Below are 21,336 nucleotides of genomic sequence, written 5' to 3'. Positions count from 1 at the left end.
ACAGGTACACAGACTGGTACTGAGTTTTCTTTTATTGGCTAAACAGTCCCACCTGGCTTCTCCTCTCATCAAGATGTGCCAGTCCTTTAATCATCTCTTGGCCCCTATGTTCATTCTGATTTGTTGTACCAGTCAGAGCATCATGACTGATTTCAGCACAGTCACCTGAAAGATAACTCAGTGCTCTCGCCTAAGGCATCATTTCACAAAGGTGAGAAACTGAGACCTGACACTTGGTCTCTGATTTCAGCATGGTGAGCTGTAAGTGTGGTTCTTCCAGTCCTGATTAACAGAATAAGACCTCTGAAATTTGTTGATCTGAAAGATTAAAGAAAATAACAAGCAGCATCTTGCATAGCTATCCTTGACAGCTCTTCAGACTAGCCCAGAATTTATTCTGCAGCTACAGGGGCTTTAGATGCTTCCATTTAAAACAGCAGAACACAAGGTTCTGCACTGTCAGCATGACCTCCTTTTCTGCCTCTACAGCCATCTGTCTGTTTGTAGGATCATCTCTCTCTCTCTCTCTCAAGCATCCTTTTTGTCACAGTTACCCCAGTGCATTGTCCTTTCTTCCAGCCTAGTGTGACCTCCACAGAAGAGTCCTCTCTGCCTGACTGCTGAGCACTAAACCCACAGCATCTGCTCCTCCGTTCTCTCCCTCTGCCTCTTTGCAGGTGCAGCCCTGAATGGTTAGTTCATTCCCACTCCAGAGTCAGTGTGGTTTCGCTCTTCACTTGCTATCCTCTACCATAACCAAAGGAATTCTACACTCAAGGGACCATATAATCAGAATATGTTATTTGGAAGGGATCCGTAGGGATCACGAAGTCCAACTCCCTGCTCCTCACAGGTCTAGCTAAAATGAAACCATATGTTTAAGAGCATCATTCAAATACCCCTTGAACTCTGACAGGCTTGGTGCTGTAGCCAACTTCCCCAGGGAACCTGCTCCCAAGGCTGCCCACCCTCTTGGTGAAGAACATTTTCTAATGTCCAATCTGAACTCTCCTGATGCAACTTCATTCTATTTCCTCATATACTAGTGCTGGTCACCAGAGAAGGGAGACTAGCAACTTCTCTGCTGCCCTTCTTGAAAACACTGTGAACAGCAAGGAGGGTATCCTCAGCTCTTCTAGTATGTGAGCTATACACAGTCTTTAAAAAAAAAGAATTCTGACTTTTCTTCCCTTCTCAGCATTAGTAATGGAAATCCACCCTCTAGCCCAGATTAGCTGTTGTTCACCACCTCTGGGATGTTTTGTGTAGTGCCTCCTGGAGGAGGCACCCATGGGTGGTTGCTCTATAGGAAGGAGCTGTATGCGTCTCCTTCAGGCCTTTGGGTTGAGGGTGCTGATATTTCTGCACAATGGTAAGTAATGTGATCTGTGTGGAGAAGGCAAATACCCTGTCTCTTTTCTGAAAACTTACTGTGGTGCGTTTGTGTATTAAATCTTTCCACATGTTTAAATGTTTCCATATGTTATGCAGCAAGCACTTTGTGTGGGTAAAAGGCAAGTAATGCCATGAGTCAAAAATACTTAAAAGACAGACATCAAGTTAGGAAACAAATGTCATCTTTGTGCAGCATTCAGAGGTAAAGTACAAGGGCTTCATTATTTCCACTACTAGATACAAAATTGATCAGTACAGTAATGATGAAGAAGCACGGAGGTGGCTGAATTTGTAGATGATGCAGTTACTGAGATCTAGAAAAGTCTGTGAGGAACTTCAGCAACTAAATTGCACAGTCATGGTGTCCATTAAATTCATTGTCAAAAAAAGCAAAATCAACCACATTAGAGAAATTAAACCTTCTAGACTCCCTAAAAGAGCTTAATAGTTTCATGGCAGGGTGAAATTTGGATGTCACTGTGTACCCTAACGGAAGATCTTTATTCGGTGCAAAGCTAATTTTAGGTTATATTATGATGCATAAAAAATAGGTGGGGAATAATACACAAAATATAATAATGACACCCTGTGACTCTTCTGTGTTCGTGCTTGTATACTTCTGTTCTTGCTCATCCCAGTGACCATAGGGATAGATGACAGCAGTTCCTTGGGACTAAAGAAACTCTCCTCTGAAGAAACAAATGGTAATGACCAGGGCTTTTGCCTTGGTGGGGACAAGATGGATGGGAATGTTTCCTAGAAGTGCATGTGCACAAGGGTCATTACAAAAATTAGAATGTGCCTGGATACACAGAGTGAGGGTTCATACAAAATGAGAAATGCAATGCTACTGAAGAGAGGATATTTATTTAATGTAGCAGCTTCTGAATATAGTTGGAGAGGACTACACAGGGTCAGGGATCTGTGTTCAGAATGCACCTGGAAATGAGCTGTGTCCAGATATTTGTTCCAGGTAAATTGAAGATGTCAGTCTTCAGGAGCCTGAGAAGGATATTCTTGTACTGGTCAATGGAATTGAGGGATTTTCTCATTTGCAATGCATGCATTTCACTGTGATAGAGCTCTAATAAGGACAAATACCAGGAAGTGACCTGAACAGTGTGCTTCCAGTCACCATGTCTGAAATGTCAATCATACTGCTACACGTTCCTGGTGCATGTGGTTTTTGTTAGTGAGAGGAATGATGTGCCAGGCTGTGAGTTGAAATCTTCTGTCTGTACAGCTGCTACCACAGGCTGTATAGAGAAAGTGGCCAGCAAAGAGCTTCTCAGCCTGATAAATGCTTGGATTCACAGAGGCCTTGAGTGTGCAGCCTTAGCTGTGCACCCTTAGGCTGCTACTGGCTGGGCTGGGAAGGCCACTGCCCCAGCTTGGGGTGAATAGGGGCTGGGGCATGGGCCACGTTAGGGCACTGTGTTGCTGCCTTACTCACACTTTGCAGTTCAGCCTGGAGTTTATGTGCTGTTCTATTTGCCTCTGAACTTATTTAAAAAACAGTTTGGGGTATTGGTATGCATGGGTGTGTGCGGTGAGTCCATGTTTCTGGTGATGGCCTATCTGTACAGCTCTGCTCCTGTATACTCCCAAGAGTCAGCTGCTGCAACTGGAGAGGGAATCTGCCCTGCAGCATGTCAGGAGCAAAGCTATGGAGGGCTGCAGTGCTTCACAATGTCACAGAATTGGTAAACTGTAGGCCAGAAGAGACTTCTTGGGATTATCTAGTCCAATCACACTTGTTCAAGAGGGGTAAGCAAAAGCAGGTTTCTCAGGCCTGTATCCAGTTGCGTTTTTAGTATCTCTGGAGATGGATGTTCCACAACCTCTTTGTACAACCTATTTCAGTATTTGACCAGTCTCACAGTAAAAACAGTGTTTTCTTGTGTTTAGATTAAATCGCCTGTGTCTTAATTTTTGCCTCACATCCTGTCACTGAGCACTTCTTAGAGTGCCTATCTGACTTCCTCTTCTTCATTCCCTCCCATCAGGTATTTATTTATTCATATTGAAAATATCCCTCCCCCACACTCAGCCTCACCTTGTATGAAAACAATTCAGTCCCTTAATCATCCTCACAGCCCTTCACAAGACTCAGTCCTTCCCCATTCATCCCTCCCATCTGCCAGCAACTGCTGGCCCTGCAGCTTGAGCTTTCTCTTTCTTCGTGCAGGGGACTTTCCCTGCGGGGTGAGGTGCTTCCAGCAGAATGCTAACAGCCAGGCTTTGTTTACAGCCTCAGCGAGGACAGCTCAGCTGCCTGGGCTGGGACTGCGGGATGGCAGTGTGAAGCAGTGTCTTCATGCCTGTTAGTGCTGCAGATGGGCACCAAGATAGCAGAGGCTGTGTCACTTTGTCCCAGTAGTAACGTTGAAAAATGGGGGCAGATCACTTCTCTTCTGCATGGCCCAAGCAGCAGGACTGGCATCCTGGCATGGGGGAGCTGTGTGGATGCTGCACTATGGATCCCTGAGAATCCAGAGTGCTCCTTGTCAGCACTTCTGGGACATCAGCAATGCCTTCACAATTATCATTGCCTCAAGGATGACTGGGGTTTTATTTCTTTTGGCTGCACAGAATGCCCCAGAACACCTCCTGGGCCCTCCTCGCCTGTGCCTCCTCCCACCCTCCCATGCTGCTCCCCATGCCTTACTTGCAACATCCCTTCTGTGCACAGGGACTTGCTTCCCAGTGTCTCCAGCCTATTCCACATCAAGTGCCAGAAATGCCACTGAACTCAATGCATTTTGCACAGCGATGGTTTGGTTTTAATCTGGAGGGACAATTTTTAGCCAAACTGAAAGACAAGTTGAGAAAGCAGCTAGAGATGCCAACTACAAATAATTCTGCTGAGAGTTTAGCTCTCTTTGGGCTGAAAGCTACCTTCTGGGCTTATCTGTCTGATTAATTGCTAGTAAAACATTCCAGTAAAGTGAGTTTGATTTAAAGCTATGCTGAATATTGACCTTCCATCCTTTCCATCCTTCCACCAGATTGATAGAACTATTTAAGAAGGACTGAGATCTGCCTAGAAAGAGGCAATGGGAGATTGTGGAGAGTGGAAAGAACATTGTCAGCAAGCAACAGTTGTCTAAAAAATGCAAAATAAAAATAGTTGTTCATTTTCAGTGAAGATCTATGGACCTACAATGTCTATGAGGGATTAAAACCTACGAAAGTCTTAAACCCTGTGAATTATACATTCCAGTAGTTAAGTTCTAAGTGCCTGGCTTTTTGAGTGGATGTAATGTCCAGAGGTAGGTATTAGCAAAGACTGTAATAATAAAAGGTTCTGTGCTGCCTGCAGTGATCAGGGAAATGCTAAGGGAAGGTGCTGTATGTTGTCCTGCATCCCAGAGCTGTCTGATGTGGACATACAGCAGTGGCTCTGGTCCTGGCTGTCAGCATGGAGACACTTGCTACCCTTCTGTCTAATAATTTAATAGGGCCCTGGAATTATGGTAGCATTTTACCAAATATCTGTACAATGCCCATGACAAGGTGAGCAAAATTGCTTTTTTGCACTCCCAGGATCTTGCTTGCTCTTTGGCTTCTCCCTTTTTTCTCTAAATATAGAGAGAGAACAGAGTCCTGTCTTGTTTCCTATTTGTGCCTCTGACAGGAGAATGAGAATTCTTGTTGTCTAGGTACTTCCCATAGCAGCAACTTAGGGAGTGCACATTTGGATTAAAGAAAAATGCTTCATTAAAGAAAAAAACTGTTACGAATGAGTGGAGACTCATACCAGCGCTGCACCACTCCAGTGAAAGCTGAGTTGGCACCCACTCACTGGCTCACAGAGCCCTGTGGTGGGTAGGGTTTGGACAGTGCTAGAGCCACCTCTCTGTGGTAGTTGCGATGAGGGAAGGCACTTCTGTCTGGAAAGGAGAAATTTGTCTGTACCAATGTTTACAGACACAACCATCTGGCACGGGCAGGCAGCTCAACATGCCTGGCTCTGTGGACTTGAGAATATGTTGGAGCTGACCGTGCTGATCCAGAAGAAGGATTTCTTTCCTTGTTGTTGAAAAGAGTTTGGTCTGTTTTATGAGACTTGGTATCACACTGGTCTTGAATGCAAACTGAAGCCTTGCAAATCAAACCCACACTGAAGTGGAATTGTTGAGGCTAAAATATCAGTAGCTGGATGCTGTCTTATCAGCTTCTCTCATCCTGTCGAATCCTTTTTCTTTCCTCAGGCCAAAGAACTCTCCATCACCGGAGTGACACCCTGGACACGGTGATCCTGGTAAATCCTAATGTGGACAGCATTGTGTCTGAGGTAAGGACCAGATATGCCATCAAGTTCTCTCCACATCAGCTCTCCTGCCCTTGCTTGACATGGAGGTCATGATTATCACACTTTGTACCTTCTGGAGAGTGCAAACCTGCTGCCAGTCTGCTGCAATGTGTGGTGAAAAGGCCAGGTGTTCTGGTCCTGCCAGTAATCAGGATATACACAGTAACTCTGATGTGACATGGAGCTGTGTTGGGCAGACAGCAGCAGTGTCTTCCCTCTTCCATAAGCCACTTCCTCGTATGTAGAAAATGTGGGGTTTGGCTATTTTTGAATAACGTGAGTTGTAGCCTGTTGGTGGGATTGGGATTCTGGGTGCTGGCGTGGAGTACAAGTAAATTCTGACGGCAGCCCTCTGTCTCATCTCCTGTCTGAACAGGTCCGCTCACTTGTGTGTGATTCATCAGCCCACAAACTGCTGATCCTCTGTGGTCAGAGCTCAGACCAGGAAGGAGACTTGGTCCTGCAAACAGGGACCTTCACTTACCAGAAGTTTGCCGAGATACTTTCAGATCCGGAGGTGAGTGTGAGCCATAATCCAGCACACCCCCTCCTGTTCAGAGTGCATGGTAGAATAATGCAGCCTGCGCCCTCCTTCAGGTAATCTTCAGGCAGATTTGCAGACAGATGGGTTTTGAAATCCAGCAAAAAATTGCATACTGTAAATAATTCATGTTATTGTTTTGAGAATCTTGCTTTAACTGTCTTAAGTTTTCCAAGGTGCAGGCATGGGTGATTCCTTTAAGTGTTCAGCTTGAAATAACTTTCCAAACTGGCTCTGCAGGGAACAAACACTTAAAATTTCTTAAAGTGGGTCTTTACATAACTGTGGGCAGCTTCCAAAAACATTAAGAATTTCAAAAGAGAGCATGGTTCTATGCATTGATTTTCCATGGATTTTCAAACTATTTTGTCTACCCCCAGTGTTTTCCATTGGTAAAGTGCTCATGGTATCTTCAGTATTTCTGCATTAACTAGCTGCATTTTTTTTTTTTTAAGTGCTGTATAGGTCCCAAAGCTCTATTTGACTTTTATTTGTCTGTGCTTATCTCATTAGGTCACCCAGATTCTCAGCAACTCTGATTCAGACACCAAGGCCTCTCTTACTGTGTCGTGCCTGGGAGAAGGAGCCTGGAGCAACCTTGGGCATCCTCGATTTCAGGACATTATTAATCTGAAACTGAATCCTGATCCAGTTCTACCAGAAATGGATGGGGTGTCTGAATTTGCAGAATATGTCTCTGAGACAGTTGACGTGCCATCTCCATTTGATCTCCTGGAGCCACCTACCTCAGGGGGTTTTCTGAAGCTTTCTAAGCCCTGCTGCTACATATTCCCTGGGGGAAGAGGTGATTCTGCTCTCTTTGCTGTCAATGGGTTTAACATCCTTGTGGATGGTGGCTCTGAGAGGAAATCATGTTTCTGGAAGCTGGTAAGGCACCTGGATAGAATTGACTCAATCCTGCTCACCCACATTGGTGCAGACAACTTGCCCGGCATCAATGGGTTGCTGCAGAGGAAAGTTGCTGAGCAAGAGGAAGAACAGTCCCAGGGCTCTACCAACTACAGTGACTGGATGAAAAATCTAATTTCTCCGGAGCTAGGGGTGGTTTTTTTTAACGTTCCTGAAAAGCTGAAGATGCCTGAAGCCTCCATGAAAGTAAAGAGGAGCATCGAAGAAGCATGTATGACGCTGCACTATCTCAACAGACTGGGCATTAAATCAGAGCCTCTCTACAGGGTGGTGAGCAGCACCATTGAGCCCATCACACTCTTCCACAAAATGGGAGTGGGTAAGCTGGACATGTATATACTGAACCCTGTCAAGGACAGTAAAGAAATGCAGTTTCTAATGCAGAAATGGGCTGGCAATAGTAAAGCAAAGACTGGCATCATTCTTGCAAGTGGGAAAGAAGGTGAAATTTCTGTTCCCTATCTCACATCTATCACAGCCCTAGTGGTATGGCTACCAGCCAGCCCAACAGAGAAAATTGTAAGGGTTTTGTTTCCTGGAAATGCTCCTCAAAATAAGATATTGGAAGGTCTTGAGAAACTCAAGCACCTTGATTTTCTGAGGTATCCAGTGGCTACTCAGAAAGATATTTCTTCTGGAATACCTCCACCTGTGCTGAAGCAGACCAAAATTAAACAAAGAACTGACAGTAAAGAGAGTCTTAAGTCTTCCCCCAAGCCATCTGGGACAAAGCAAGTCAAGAAGGAAGAAGCAGTTGAGGAGGGGATTAAGGAAGTAAAACCAGAAGTTGTAAAGGATGCTAAAATTGAAAAAAAGGTTAAGGAGCACACAGAGAAAGTTCCTGAGAAACCTGTTAAACATGAAAAGATAAAGACAGAAACAAGTGATGCTCTCAAAGCTGAGAAAAGAAAATTGGCAAAAGACAAGGCTGGAAAAAAGCATCTCAAAGAGAAAGTATCCAAATTAGAGGAGAAGAAAGACAAAGAAAAGAAAGAGATTAAGAAGGAGAAAAAGGACTCAAAAAAAGATGACGGAAAGAAAGATGAGAAAAAAGATGCAAAGAAAGATGATAAAAAGAAAGAAAACAAACCAGAGCTCAAAAAAATTTCTAAACCAGACTTGAAACCATTTACCCCAGAAGTAAGAAAAACATTGTACAAAGCAAAACTTCCAGGCAGACTCAAAACCGAGAAGATCAAAGTAAAACCTGAAAAAGAATCTGAAAAGGTACCTGCTGACTTTAAGACATTACCAATGGAGAAGGCACCTGTACAAGTGGATTCAGGAGAGACATCCATAGTGGAACAGAGGTTAGTCCTGTCTTCACCAGAAGATCTTACAAAGGACTTTGAGGAGCTGAAGCATGAGGAGAGAGGGGCCTTGCAGTTGACTCAAGAACTGTCTGATATGGAGGTTAGTGATAAGATTATGAGACCACCTGAAGCAGAGATAAAAGACTCTGTTGATATGGCTGGTCAGAGTAACCTTGAAGTGGATCTGATTTTAAAAAGAAAGATCCCTGACCAAGGAGAAACTACTACTGATACGGAAAAAGAATCATCAGCAGAGGAAATGGCAGTCCATCAGTGGGAGCTGAGGGGAGATACTGCTGAAAAAGTAGAGGATGAAAGAAAAACAATAGATGAAAACCATGACATAAGATACTGGGAGGGAAAAGCTGAGCAGGGCAAGGACATTCAGGTGTTACCTGACAAAGAACACCTGCCATCACACACAGACCTCTTGGCAAAGGGTGTTTGGCCACCAGTGTTCAGAGAGGAAGAAAAGGAGGAAGAGGAGAAAATCTCTTTGGACAGAAAACAGAGGGAAGCAGAAACTTGTGAAAAGTATATTGAGGGGACAGAGATACAGGAAGAGGGTGAGAAGGAAAAGAGTGATGTGATAGAAAAGGCAGAACTGGAAGAAAAGGAAGAACAGCACATGAAAGCAGAGGAGAAAGTGGAGAAGAATAGAGAATTCTGTGGGCTGAATCAGGATGATAGGGAGGACAAACTGTTTACCATTACAGAGAAGGAAAGAGAATTTAGTTTCATGGATGAAAAAACCAAGTTACTTGGAAAGGACATAACAAAGGAAGAGTCGTATCTGAGCAGCCTGCCAGTCCCACCAGGAGCAACAGCAGAACATGTTTCTTATATCCAAGATGAAACTATCCCCGGCTACTCAGAAACAGAGCAGACTATTTCTGATGAAGAAATACATGATGAACAGGAAGAGAGGATCCCACACTTGAAGTATGATGTCAGTGCCTATAATATTTCTGTTCCTGACCATCCAGGCTCTTTTGAAGCAGTACGTGGAATACAGGCCATGCCTCCTGCTGACCTTTCAGCGAAGGGCTATGCTGGGCAGGAGTCTGAAATCCTGGCATATCCTACAAACATTGTGGCAGCACCTCTAGCTGAAGAGGAACACATATCTTCTGCTACCTCCATTACTGAATGTGACAAGCTTTCATCTTTTGCAACATCAGTAGCAGAGGATCAATCTGTTGCATCCATAACAGCACCACAAACAGAAGAGACTGGGAAAAGTTCTTTACTTCTGGACACAGGAAACAGTATGCCCTCTTCTAGGACTGAAGCAACCCAAGGTCTTGACTACGTTCCCTCTGCTGGCACAATTTCTCCCACATCATCCTTGGAGGAAGACAAATGCTTTAAATCTCCACCCCCTGAAGATTTCCATGCATTAGCAGAAGCAGAGAGGAAAGTGGAAACTCAAAAAATGGACCTTCATGAGGAGGCAGAAGATGAAGAAGATGAAGAAGATGGGACTCCAAATATTGAGATGCCTGAGAAACTCCAAGGGCATTACAATGCCCCCGTGTTTGCTCCTCAGGGATGCCCTGACAATGTGATAATCAGTGTTCCCACTGAGATGATGCCTTTATCCACTGAAGAAACACCATTTTCCCAGGCTGACTCTGCAGAGGCTGAAGAACGATGCACGAGTCCTGATGACAGCACAGTCAAAATGGCCTCTCCCACTCCATCTGGCCCCACCAGTGCAGGGCACACACCCTTCCACCAGTCTCCAGTGGAGGAAAAGCTTGAAACAGTAGATTCGGATCTATTTGAAAAACAAACAGATGCTGCTGCCAAGAAACTGGAAGGCCAAACTTCTGTTGTGGTGAAGGGAGACAAGGGTGAATCTCTCAGAGAAGACAAGGCATCTGTGGCTAAATCCAGACATGAAAGAGAAGTTCCTGGACCTGTGCAGCACAAACTGGTTTTGAGCAGTGATGTTCCAGTATCTCCTGAGGAGGAGGTACAGGAGCAACCAGTGAGGAGGGAGGAGCTGCCCTGGCTCTCTTACCACAAGCAGGACACGGTGGTGATTGGGGAGGATGACAAGCATCCCAGCACAAAACACTTGTCCTTCGAGCCATTTGCAGCCACAGGAACTTCTCTAGGAAATGTGGATCTTCCACAGTTCACAAGCCAAAGCAAATCTAAAAATGACAGATCTTTGCAATTGTCACCAGATGGCATCAAATCACCTTCTTTTACAGAAGAAACGATTGGTAAAGAGAAATCCTCAGATATTTCTAAGAAAGTTACTACTGAAAAAGGAAAACAGTTATATTTCACAGGAGACACCTCAGAAGAAGAGAAATCTCATGCTTTTATTGAAGATATTTCACCAGAAGAAACAAAATCCATTTCTCTCACTGAGAGTTCCAGCAGGAAAATCTCTTCAGATGTTTTTATTAAAGGAATTTCTCCAGGAGATATCAAAGCTCTTAGTTTCACAGAAGAGATATCTGCAAAAGAAAAAACTGTGTCCAGCTGCACTGACAAATTCTCTTCAGAAGCTGTGAAATCCATGTGTTTCACAGATCAGAGCCCAGTTACATACGAAAAATCACTGGAAATTTCTGCCAAAGAACTGAAAGAAGCATCAAGATCTTTTCCTTGCCCAGAAAGTAGTTCAGTTAAAGACACATCACCCAGAGATTCTTCAACTGAAGAAATGTCTCCAGATGACAGCAGTTTATTTTCTGCATCAGAAAAGGGCCTGTTGAGGGGAAGAAATGCAGGCATGGATTCTCAGGAAGTATCTCCAGATGCAAAGGGCTTACATTTTACAGAATCTAGCCCAAGTGAAGATAAAACATGTTCACATGTTTCTCCTGAAGGCATAAAATCTTGCAGGTTCAAGGAAGCTCAAGGAAAAAAATCTCCAGAAATGGAAAAGCTTTTCATGAAAGATTTAAGTTATGAGAAGAAAGTGTGGTTTCCAGAAGAGGTAGAAGAGGTCCCTGTTCAGGGAAGGTGGCAGAGGTATGACAAAGAGAGGGAGAGTACATTCTTGGATGAGGTACCAGAATTTGAAACAAAATCCCTTCCTAAATTGGGAAAGGAGGAGAACCTGTCTCCTGCCTTGCCTGGCAGCCATACCTGGAGAGGAGCAGAAAGGGAAGCATGGGGTTCTGCCTTTGGGTATCTTCAGGAAGTGAGAGACAGTGGGAGAGGAGGGCAATTACCCAATGAGGAGGATGAGGAGCTTCACCATGCTGAAGACAAACCCATGCTACTGCAAACAGAAACTGAATGTTTAAAGATGGAGTCATTTGATTACAAAGAAGACACACAGAAGGGTGCCAAACCTACATCAGAAACAAAGAAAGTGGATGTGATTCCTGCTGACATCACTGTCCCAGAAAGAACACAAAGCGGAGGTTCTCCTTTATCTCCTCAGTATGTCCCTGGTGAGGAAAATCAGGCCAAAGCTTTAACTGGAAACAAAAAAAGTCAAGAATTGTTGTTGACCTCTAAACAAGATTGCTCCTGCTTAGACGAGGAGGAGAAAGCTGTCCTAGATATCTATGCAAAGTCATTAGACCAAATTCTGACATCTCCCCTGTCTGCAGTGGGAAAGGAGATAGAGGCACCACCAGGAGCAGAGAGGCCCTACAAGTTAGATCAGTGCAAGCCACCTTTATGGGAGGATGTCCCATCAAAGATGTCTGAAAAGAAATTAGATATCAGTGATTTGTATCAGGAAATAGATTGCAAATACAAGTCAGGTATCAGGCAAGAGGATGACTGCAAATCCACTGAGGGTCTGTATGACTCTACAGGAAGAAAAGAGCAGACAGCAGCAGCATCTACTCTGTTGCAATCTACGAGAACAGCAGAATTTATTGCAGAGTCCACAGAAGGGAGTGCTGAGCTGTCAGGGCAGTGTGCACATTCTCCTCCAGCAGAAAGCCCATGTCAAAAAAGCTGTGCTGGGGCTGTGGGTGCTACCATCCGAGGGGTGTATCCTCCAGAGACCTATTCCAGGAGCTCCCCTGAGCCTTATTCCTATGAGGAAGGGGTCTGCACACAGAGAGATGATGACACTTCCACAAGACAGGAGCCAGAAGAAAGAGAACCAACTCCCTACCCCGATGAAAGAAGTTTCAAGTATGCTGACATCTATGAGAAGGTAATTGTGTCTGGAGTGGGACCCTCCCCCTTCACAGCCATGGGTGCACACAGCCCAGGTCACACTGACAAGGTGCCAGTGACAGCACTGAACTCTCAAAAAGGTAAAAATTTTCATGTGTCTGCAAAGGAAGAAGAGTCCTGCCTTTATACCTCTGCTGAGAAGGAACTGTCATCTCCAGCATCCCCTAAGGATAAAGCAGATGCAGTCTTTGACTATAGAGACATCCATGAAAGATATTTGCCCTTGTCTGAAACAGGGAAGCCTAAGACATCAGAAGGACAGGAAAAACTGAATGTGTCTTCTGCTTTGCCAGGAGAACTGGACTCTACACTGCACCCATCATCTGCAAGTGCAGCATTTGCCTCTCCCACCATCACAACTGATACCTTTTATCAAGAAAAATCATCCACCTATATTGATGCTGGTTGTCCAGATGAGAATATAATTTTGTCTAGCCAGGAGCATGTATCTTTGTCTGTGAAATCTGAAATCCCAAATCCCAAGGATGTCTACTATGAGAAAGCAGGTCGAGGGGAAGAAAGTGCAAGTGACTCAGAACTAGAAAAAGGTGCTAAGGAGAAGTCTGAAAAAGAGTCTAAACTGCACAGCCCTGCTGAAGCTGCAAGTACTGTCTATACACGCATCTCAGCCATCAGCAACTTCCCTGTCTCAGACCCCTTCCTGCAGAGCAAACGTCAGGAGTCCCTTTCACCCAGCTCTGCTGCCTCTTCTCCCTCTGGTCCAGGCTGGCAAAAGAAATATGAAAGTAGGACAACTGCATCAGCTGCTGTTGTGGAGACATATGTTGCTGGTTACAGTGACATGCCAGACACAGACAGAGATGAGCAAACTTCAGAAATGTGCCATGATTCTTCACAAAATATAGAGGTTGCTGAAAAATCCACAAAGGAATCCCATTTCTGGGTAGCAGATTATCCAAGTGCAGCAGTGGCCTCCGAGTGCCAAGAGCAAGCCATATACCTGAAATCTGCTTCCAGCAAACAAACAGAAGTATACGAACAGGGCCCAAGGGTCAAGAGCAGAGGGATGGATAACTCTTCCACATTTGAAACAGCCAGCGCATTCAACAGACATAAGCAAACCTCAGCAAGCCATTTAGGGGATATTTCTCTTTCTTTAGAGTCTCCTTGTGCTTTGTTCTCAGACCAGGGAAACAAAGATGAGTACTTGGAAGTTTCTGAGAAAATCAGCAGCCTTGATTCATCTTTTCCTAAATTCTCACTGCTGAGTCCATTTGAAGAAGACAAGGTGTTCTCCAAAGGTGTGGAGAAAGAGTCTGTCACCCAGCAGCAGCTGAAAGATGACTCTTCCAGCCTGTCAGAGGAACCTTCATCTGACGCCACCACTCCTGTGATACAGACTACAGCAGAAAGTTTCTATTCCCATATGCTTTCCACATCCACAGGCGCAGGAGTAGAATCAAGTACCAGGAGTGCTTGGGATGTGTCTCCACTGGTTCCAGATAATGCTGTGAAAATACATGCAGCTGAAACCAAAGACTTTGTCTTTGCTGAAGAACATGGGTCTCCATTTCCCTGTGGCATGGGTGACCACACCTTGCCATGCAGAAAAGAGTGCCAGGGCTCAGAGCCCACATCATTCTCTGCAGAGCAAGAGCAGCAGCACTGTGGTAGCAGCCCAGAGCAGAAGGCACCATTTGCAGAGCAGCCATTGCCACTGACATCTCTTCCTGACGTGTTGACATCATTTTCTCATCGTCAGCACAAAGATGAAACCACAGCTAATGGTCCAACAGAGGTGAGCACCAGTCTGCCAGCTTTCCAAAGCACATACCATGCAGCGGAGGCAAAAGATGAAAAAACATGTCCTGATTCTGACAGCAGTTTTTCTCCATGCACAGGCAAAGAGGAAACAGAGAGGCAAAGCCGTCCTTCCTCTCTGATGTCCCCTGAAAACAGTTTCCAGCCATTTTTCCCAGATGTGCAGAGGGGTAAAAAAGCAGAGGACTGTGGAGATGCTTCCCATGACATGGAGACCCATTTAGGAGGCAGTTCTGATTGTGGACAGAAATTTTCCTCATGTGAATACAAGCAGAGAAAGGGAGAGCTCTCTCCCTCATTCATCAACCCAAGCCCCCATGAGCTCTCTGACGACAGTGACCTCTCACAGGAGGAGGGTCACCCTTCAGTGCAGGGGAAACCACCCCACACTGGGAGCAGTCCCATGCAAAGTGCTACAGTGGAGGAAACTCCTCCAACATCAGTGAGTGATTCTGGAACCTCCCAGTCAGACTCCGATGTCCCTCCTGAGACTGAAGAATGTCCATCCATCACAGCAGATGCCAACATGGACTCAGATGAAGATGCTGATTTCCTCCCAGTAGACAAAGCTGTGGGGAATGCTCATCATGCCAGTTCTAGGTCCAGCCATGATCCTCAGCCTGTTCCAATGGTAGATCCCCATCCCCACCCTCCTCACCCTGATGTCTGCATGGTAGACCCTGATATATTGTTAAATGAGCAAGGTATGAGCAGAACTGATAAAATTTCCAAGAAAGACATAAAAGAAAAGAACAAAGGTGTGAGGAAGCCTTTGAACAAACCTAAATCTTCTTCACCTGCCCGGAAATTAGATGTGAAAGGGAAACGATCACCCACGCCTGTGAAACAGTCATCTGACAAATCTTCAAAATCTGTCGCTGCCAAAAAAGAAAGAGATGGAGGAGAAAAGCCCAAACCACGTGGTGCGCTGATGCCAGAGGATGAGTTATCCAAGAGCAGTCACAGCAACCCTGGCAAGAGCCTTGTTAACGGCATCAAAACAAATCCCGGTAAGAAATCCTTCCTGAAAAATGCATTATCTCTATAGGTCCAACACAGAGAAAAGCACTAGGTTAAACACAGCAGAACAGAGAACAGAACTTCCCAGTCAGGCATAAAAAGTTATAAGCAGTGATAAAGTTGAGATGCACAAAAGGTTGATTTCAAAGTGCAATAGAGTCCTAGGAGTAGCAGCAATTCACAGGGATGGCAAGAAGCCAGCATGGACCTTCCAGAAAGACTACTGTAATACCCCAGGATAGCATACATAGGCCATCAGAATGGGGGATGGGGTGTATCTGTGTGTTTAAGCAAATGTAGGTTATTAACAAGGACTAAATATTAATTGGAAAGACAACTCCGCAAAAGTTAATAATGGAGATTTTTGGTTCCCTTCCTCAGAAAAAAGGTTCTGATCTAAAGCTTTCCAATCCCTCCCCAAAAAAATAGCAAAACCTCCTTTTCCACCCCAGACCTATGACAGCACTGGCCCAGAAATGCATCCTGGTCACCTCTGAGCAGCAGAGCGTGAGTAAGTCTCAACTTCACTGCTGTAATGTAAAAGTCTTTCTGGAATCCAAGTCCTTCTGTGTTAATCTGAGTGTTTGACCCTTGCAGAAGGGTTTTGATAGCCTCTTGTTTCCTGTTTTCCAAAGCTTCCAATAGTCCTAAGAGCAGTTTGTCAGTGCCTATGGGTCCACCTGTCTACGTGGATTTGGCCTACATCCCCAACCACTGCAGTGGGAAGAACACAGATCCAGAGTTCTTCAAGCGGGTTCGAGCATCTTATTATGTTGTGAGTGGGAATGATGCAGCCAATGGAGAGCCAAGCCGTGCAGTGTTGGATGCGCTTCTGGAAGGGAAGTCTCAGTGGGGAGAGAACCTGCAGGTAGGTCATAGAAATGCAAAGGGGTGTGTCATGCTTTTGATGTCACAAGTGCTCAGAAGAAGATGGGTATCACTTACACAAGGGAGTACACTGAGAGGAAGCAAATGGGACTGGGCATACCCTGTTTTGCAGTTTCAGCAGTAATTGTTTGTACCTATGAGGAGGAGGACACCTGAAAAATGGTATGAATGGAAGCAGATATGTCCTCTTTTCCACATTCTCCTGAGGGGAGGAAGCATTGAGAGATCATACACTCATCCTTACCTACTGCAGGATGAGCCTATCCTCAAGCAAAACCAAACACCAACACAAACTGAATTTTCATCAGTGTCCCACACCCAGTGGCATCTGTTGCTAGCCTGGCTTGCTGAAGATTTTTCTGGCATCAGTTTACTAATAGAGCATTTAAACAAGAATGTTCTGTAACACAGTTCTTGCTTAGGCAGGCTTGCAGGACACTCCTGGTGGGCACTCCTGAGGACATGTACAGAAAGGTATAAATGTTCTTACAGATGAAGCAGCCTCATATTTCAAGGTCCCTGAGTTGCACACTGGGTCAATGGGCACATAGTGTCCATTAACAGTGACACTGCCAGTATTGTTCCTTTTCACACTGAAGGATCTTTATGAGGCTGTTTCTAGCACTCCAGGGCACAATGCTCTCCCCTGCACTGCAGCCATTCTCATCATTATGGTGTCAGTGCTGCCAGTTTGCAGCCAGCTCAGAGTCCCATTGTGCTGGCACTGTATACAATAAAGCTTTGCCTCAGAGCCCGACACCTGAAAGACACTAAAATAGAACAAGCAGTACCAAGGGTACAGTGTTCCAAAATTAAAAAGAAATTTTAGCCTCAGCTCCTATGGGCATTCTTTGTCACTGCAGTTGTTCTCAATCATCCCTGCTGCTTTCTTTTCCCAGGTGACATTGATCCCAACACACGATACTGAGGTAACACGAGAATGGTATCAACAAACCCATGAGAAACAGCAGGAGCTAAACATCATGGTACTGGCAAGCAGCAGCACTGTTGTGATGCAGGATGAATCTTTTCCAGCCTGTAAGATTGAATTCTAGATCTCACACATTTTGTGTTCATCCATTGATTCTTCAGTCACCAATGCAACATGAGAGACACCATCTAATCACAGTCCAGTTCTTCTCTGGTTTAGTCCTCTACATGGTTCCCATTTGTCAGGCAATCGGGTATCCATCTTGCTCAGCACTGGATGCCATGAGGAAGAAGTGCAGGGCTCTGTAGTTTTCTGGACTGAGCTGAGAGTTTGTACAAGAGCAGTTGCAGGCCAGGGGCACTTTCACCTTCCCTACTTTATTCTGCTGCCTGTACAGTTTCTGTAGACTATCTTGGCTGCCTTGCTGCTGTGAGAGCTTGTTCTACTCTCTTCCTGGCTGCCTTGCCATTTAACCTGAAGCACTATGAACCTTGCCTTTCTGGTGAGGGCTGAAGTGCTGCTGCTGCATGCAAAGTGCATGGGAGGTGGGGGCAGAGGTGAAATCCAACTTGCAAAGAAATTGCACCAGGGAGATGAGGGAAGAGAAAACCCTCTGAACTGCAATGTGACAGTGAAGGTCATTCTTCCATCTTCCCTCCTGAGCATACAGGAGGTGTTCTGAGCAAGGGGACCTGTGCTCCAACTAGGCACAACCACCACATGCCAGCTTGGCAAATTTCTGTCCCAAGTACTCTCCTGTGGCATCCTGCAGCACCTGTTTGCTGTGCTCTGGGAGCTGGGATGAAGGACATGGCAGTGGGAGAGGAGGGTTCAGCACATTCCTAAGTTGCTAACTTGAGCTTCACACACACAGCAGCCAACTGACTCCTGCATTCCAATTGTGTGGCAGGAGGAGGCACAGAAAGGCTGTGGCCTGAACAGTTACACAAAAAGAGCATCTAAACGCACAACTACAGCCCCCCTCAACAGCAGAAGGGCTGAAAAAACCTTGGCCATGCTCGGCCTGGAATGTACAAGTAACCTCCCTCTTCCTAAGCCAAAGGCTCTGGAGGACTGTGGTGAGGCAGCTGAGGAGCACGCAGGCCATGCTGGGGGAGGCTGGTGCCCAGCTAGCCTTGCTGTGGTGGGCCAGCTCGCACACAGCAGCCATCTCCTTGCTGCCTGTGTGCCAGGCTCCAAGCTTTATAGTTGTATTCAAGCTTTTTGTTGTCCCCTCAGCTGTCCGGATGTGGGGAATACAACTTGCAGTGTGAGGGAAGAGAAGGCCCTTCCCAAAATAGTCGGGAAACAGTAGTTTAGCAGATGTAGTCATTCTCAGTCCCCCAACACTGTGGCAGGGATGTGCTGGCAGTGTAGGTGAGGTGCTGCTCATCCATGTGGTGCCACCTCACAGCTTGTTCCCTGGCCTGAGCATCACTGTGGGCATCTGGCCTTGCTCTCTGGATGCCCTGGCAGAAACACGAATATTTGCAGTGAGTGCATTGTGGCTACTGACTAGCCACACAGAACCTCTGTGGCACACAGACCTGTTCAGTGTGGGAGACATGTTCTCCCAGCAGGGAGTGGGCTGTTCAGGTGCACTAAGCCTGCAGCATCCATGAGCCTTTGCCACATCCAAGAGAACTGACGGAGGATCTTACCACAAAGACAGCATTTCTGTAAGACAAAGAGAGTGGCAGCAGGCTGTGCTCTGGGAAAGAAGGAATGAGATGGAAAGCTGTGTTGCAATGGTTGTCAGTCAGCTTGTATTGCCATCTGCTGTGACACCCACTGTGCTTGGCCCTGAGCAGAGGGCTGACTCCATGAGCATCCTCGGACCCTGTGTTGCACTTGCCTGGGACATTTCAGTCTCAGTGCTAGTTTTCTGGCATGTGACATGAAGAAAATGCTGCTTAGAAACCTGCTCCTAGCACTAAAATGGAGTTTCTAGGGAAATGGTCTATTTTACATTTTAATTTATATATTTATTTTTTTAACGTTAAGCTGCATTTTGTGTTGATTTAATATTTTAATTTATACATGTTAACCTGATACCATGTACTTTAAGTGTCACTTCAGAGGTTTCTCAGTACAAATACTAACATGCTGCAATTTAAACAAAATGAAAAGACCATAGAGAACTTGTGGGCAGCAAAAATGTCTCTGCAAGGTTGTGTCTAAAACCCAGCAGCTGTAGGACAAGGCCTGAGGCCAGCAGCCTCCCCAGGGCACAGCCAGCTCTTTGGCTATGGCCCTTGTTAGGAGCATGTGAGCTTACTCAGGGCTTTAGCAAATCCCTGTCCTGTGCTGTGTTCATTTTAGCCATGGAATCACACTGTGTCTGCCAGCATAATAAATGTGATTCTCTGAACCCCTAATAGGGTCAGCATTCATGAATGTTGGTTCTGGCAATTGCAGGCACTAAAACACCTGCCCCTGCCCCTTCCTAGAATGCTGGGGGGCTTTGCCTACTGTGCTTTGGGGAGACTCTGGCTCACTCGCCGTGGTGGCAGCTGCAGGATGCCAGACACCAGAGGCACAAGCATGGCCCTCACTGGCACCTGGGATCCCTCTGCGTAGCTAGATGTAAAAGCTAATGCACTAACTTTAGATAGACCCACATATGAATGTTTTCCTTTTAAACTTGAAGCAATTCTGACTAAGCAGAAGTAATAGTGAGGCTTTGTGAGGTACCTGCATCCTCCAGGCAGGAGTGTGGCCACTGGTGGATTCCAGGAGGAACACTGCCCTCCATGCTCTGCTCCTGCCCTCTGCAGCTCTGCTGCTTGGCTACCTTTATCCTACACCACTTTGCTTCCCTGTCCTCAAGGCTCCACGGGTTTTTTTCAGTTTTTGTCGCAGTCTATTCTGCCTTGAGCTTCTCTCACTCCCTATCTCCCTCTCTCCTCCACCCCCTTCCATGTTAAAAAAACAATGGGGAAAAAGACTTAGGAAAAAGCTGATTCGTGGAGTATGGCCCTGCTCAGGCCACAGGAGCCAGCAGGACCCACCTGGAGCCAGAGGTAATACAACACTATAGAGAGAAACAGTTAAACTCTGCTTTCGCTTGTTTCTGCATGTGGGCAACAACGCGTAATCCTCCTGTATGTAATAGGTAAAAAATACTATTTTAAACCTATAATTAAAAAAGTGAACGTCTTAATTGTATTGAAATGGCATCTTGTGCTCCTAGCTTCTATGCTAAATGTTTTAAGAAGAGAGCCCTGATTCTTTTCTTCAGCATCACATTTCTATTTGAATTTAGTTCCTTGAGTTCTGTCCTTTTGCCCATTTCCATGTGAAACACTGTAACTAACTGCTGTCAAGAGAGGAGCCCAACGCATTAATAATAAAGCCACATTAATTGCGAACAAGAACATCTCCAGTGGTTTCCAACTGTTCTTTCAGTGAGCCCACGCTTGTGGGCAGGAGCACAAAGACATGGCTGCTGTGCCTCCCAGCTTAGGCGAGCCCCAGGTTTTCCACCAACACCCCACCTTCACCAGCAGCTGCTAAACTTTCCTGTGACTCAGAAAGGGACATGCACATAAGGCCACAGAGCCTGCCTGGAACAGCCCCCCACCCCTGGCCTTAGCAGGGTATTAGTGGGTCCCTCCTGGGAACATCTGGGACAGCTGGCTAAGGGCTGTAGTGGGGGAAGCAGCTCCTGATAATCCAGTGAGGGGCCTGGCATGGCCTGTCTGCCATGCAACACCATCACTCCTCACAGTTCCAGAATCATGCATTCCATTGCAGTCCCTGCACTTCTTGGGAATGGCAACTCTGCCCAGCTCTGCTGGCAATCTGAGCAGGAAGGGTCTCTGGCCCTGTGGCAGGTGGCACACCTGCTGCCTTGGGATCTGGGCACAGGCATGCCAGGATTCCATGCTGCCTGACCCCACTGCAGCAGGTTGGCTGCAACCCCATGGCCAAGGTGTCTGTGCAGATCTATAAAGCAGGGAGAGAGAGTGCAGGGCAGGCACAGCAAGCTGTGAGGGGGGCTGGGGTACTCCCACACAGTGCTGCACCCTGGGCGGTTGCATGACTGCTCCAT

The 21,336-nt window shown here is 45.9% G+C and overlaps 1 protein-coding gene across 3 annotated transcripts in view; it reads left to right on the top strand.

Annotated features, from left to right (window-relative positions):
- The window catches only part of MAP1A (microtubule associated protein 1A), a 52,824-nt gene extending 32,165 nt beyond the window's left edge, over positions 1 to 20,659 (top strand). For all 3 annotated transcript variants that reach the window (XM_021541823.2, XM_031505727.2, XM_021541825.2), the window contains 5 exons: positions 5,610 to 5,692; positions 6,087 to 6,227; positions 6,765 to 15,453; positions 16,099 to 16,331; positions 17,251 to 20,659. In XM_021541823.2, coding sequence (XP_021397498.2) covers positions 5,610 to 5,692; positions 6,087 to 6,227; positions 6,765 to 15,453; positions 16,099 to 16,331; positions 17,251 to 17,406 — 9,302 coding nt within the window. In that variant the 3' untranslated portion in view covers positions 17,407 to 20,659. The remainder of the gene's footprint in view (positions 1 to 5,609; positions 5,693 to 6,086; positions 6,228 to 6,764; positions 15,454 to 16,098; positions 16,332 to 17,250) is intronic.
- The last annotated feature ends 677 nt before the right edge of the window (positions 20,660 to 21,336 follow it).

Source organism: Lonchura striata, chromosome 11 (genome assembly GCF_046129695.1).
Source record: "Lonchura striata isolate bLonStr1 chromosome 11, bLonStr1.mat, whole genome shotgun sequence".
NCBI classification, from domain to species: Eukaryota; Metazoa; Chordata; class Aves; order Passeriformes; family Estrildidae; genus Lonchura; species Lonchura striata.
The sequence above is the reverse complement of the archived record's forward strand: the minus strand, read 5'-3'. Positions and strand labels throughout refer to the sequence as shown.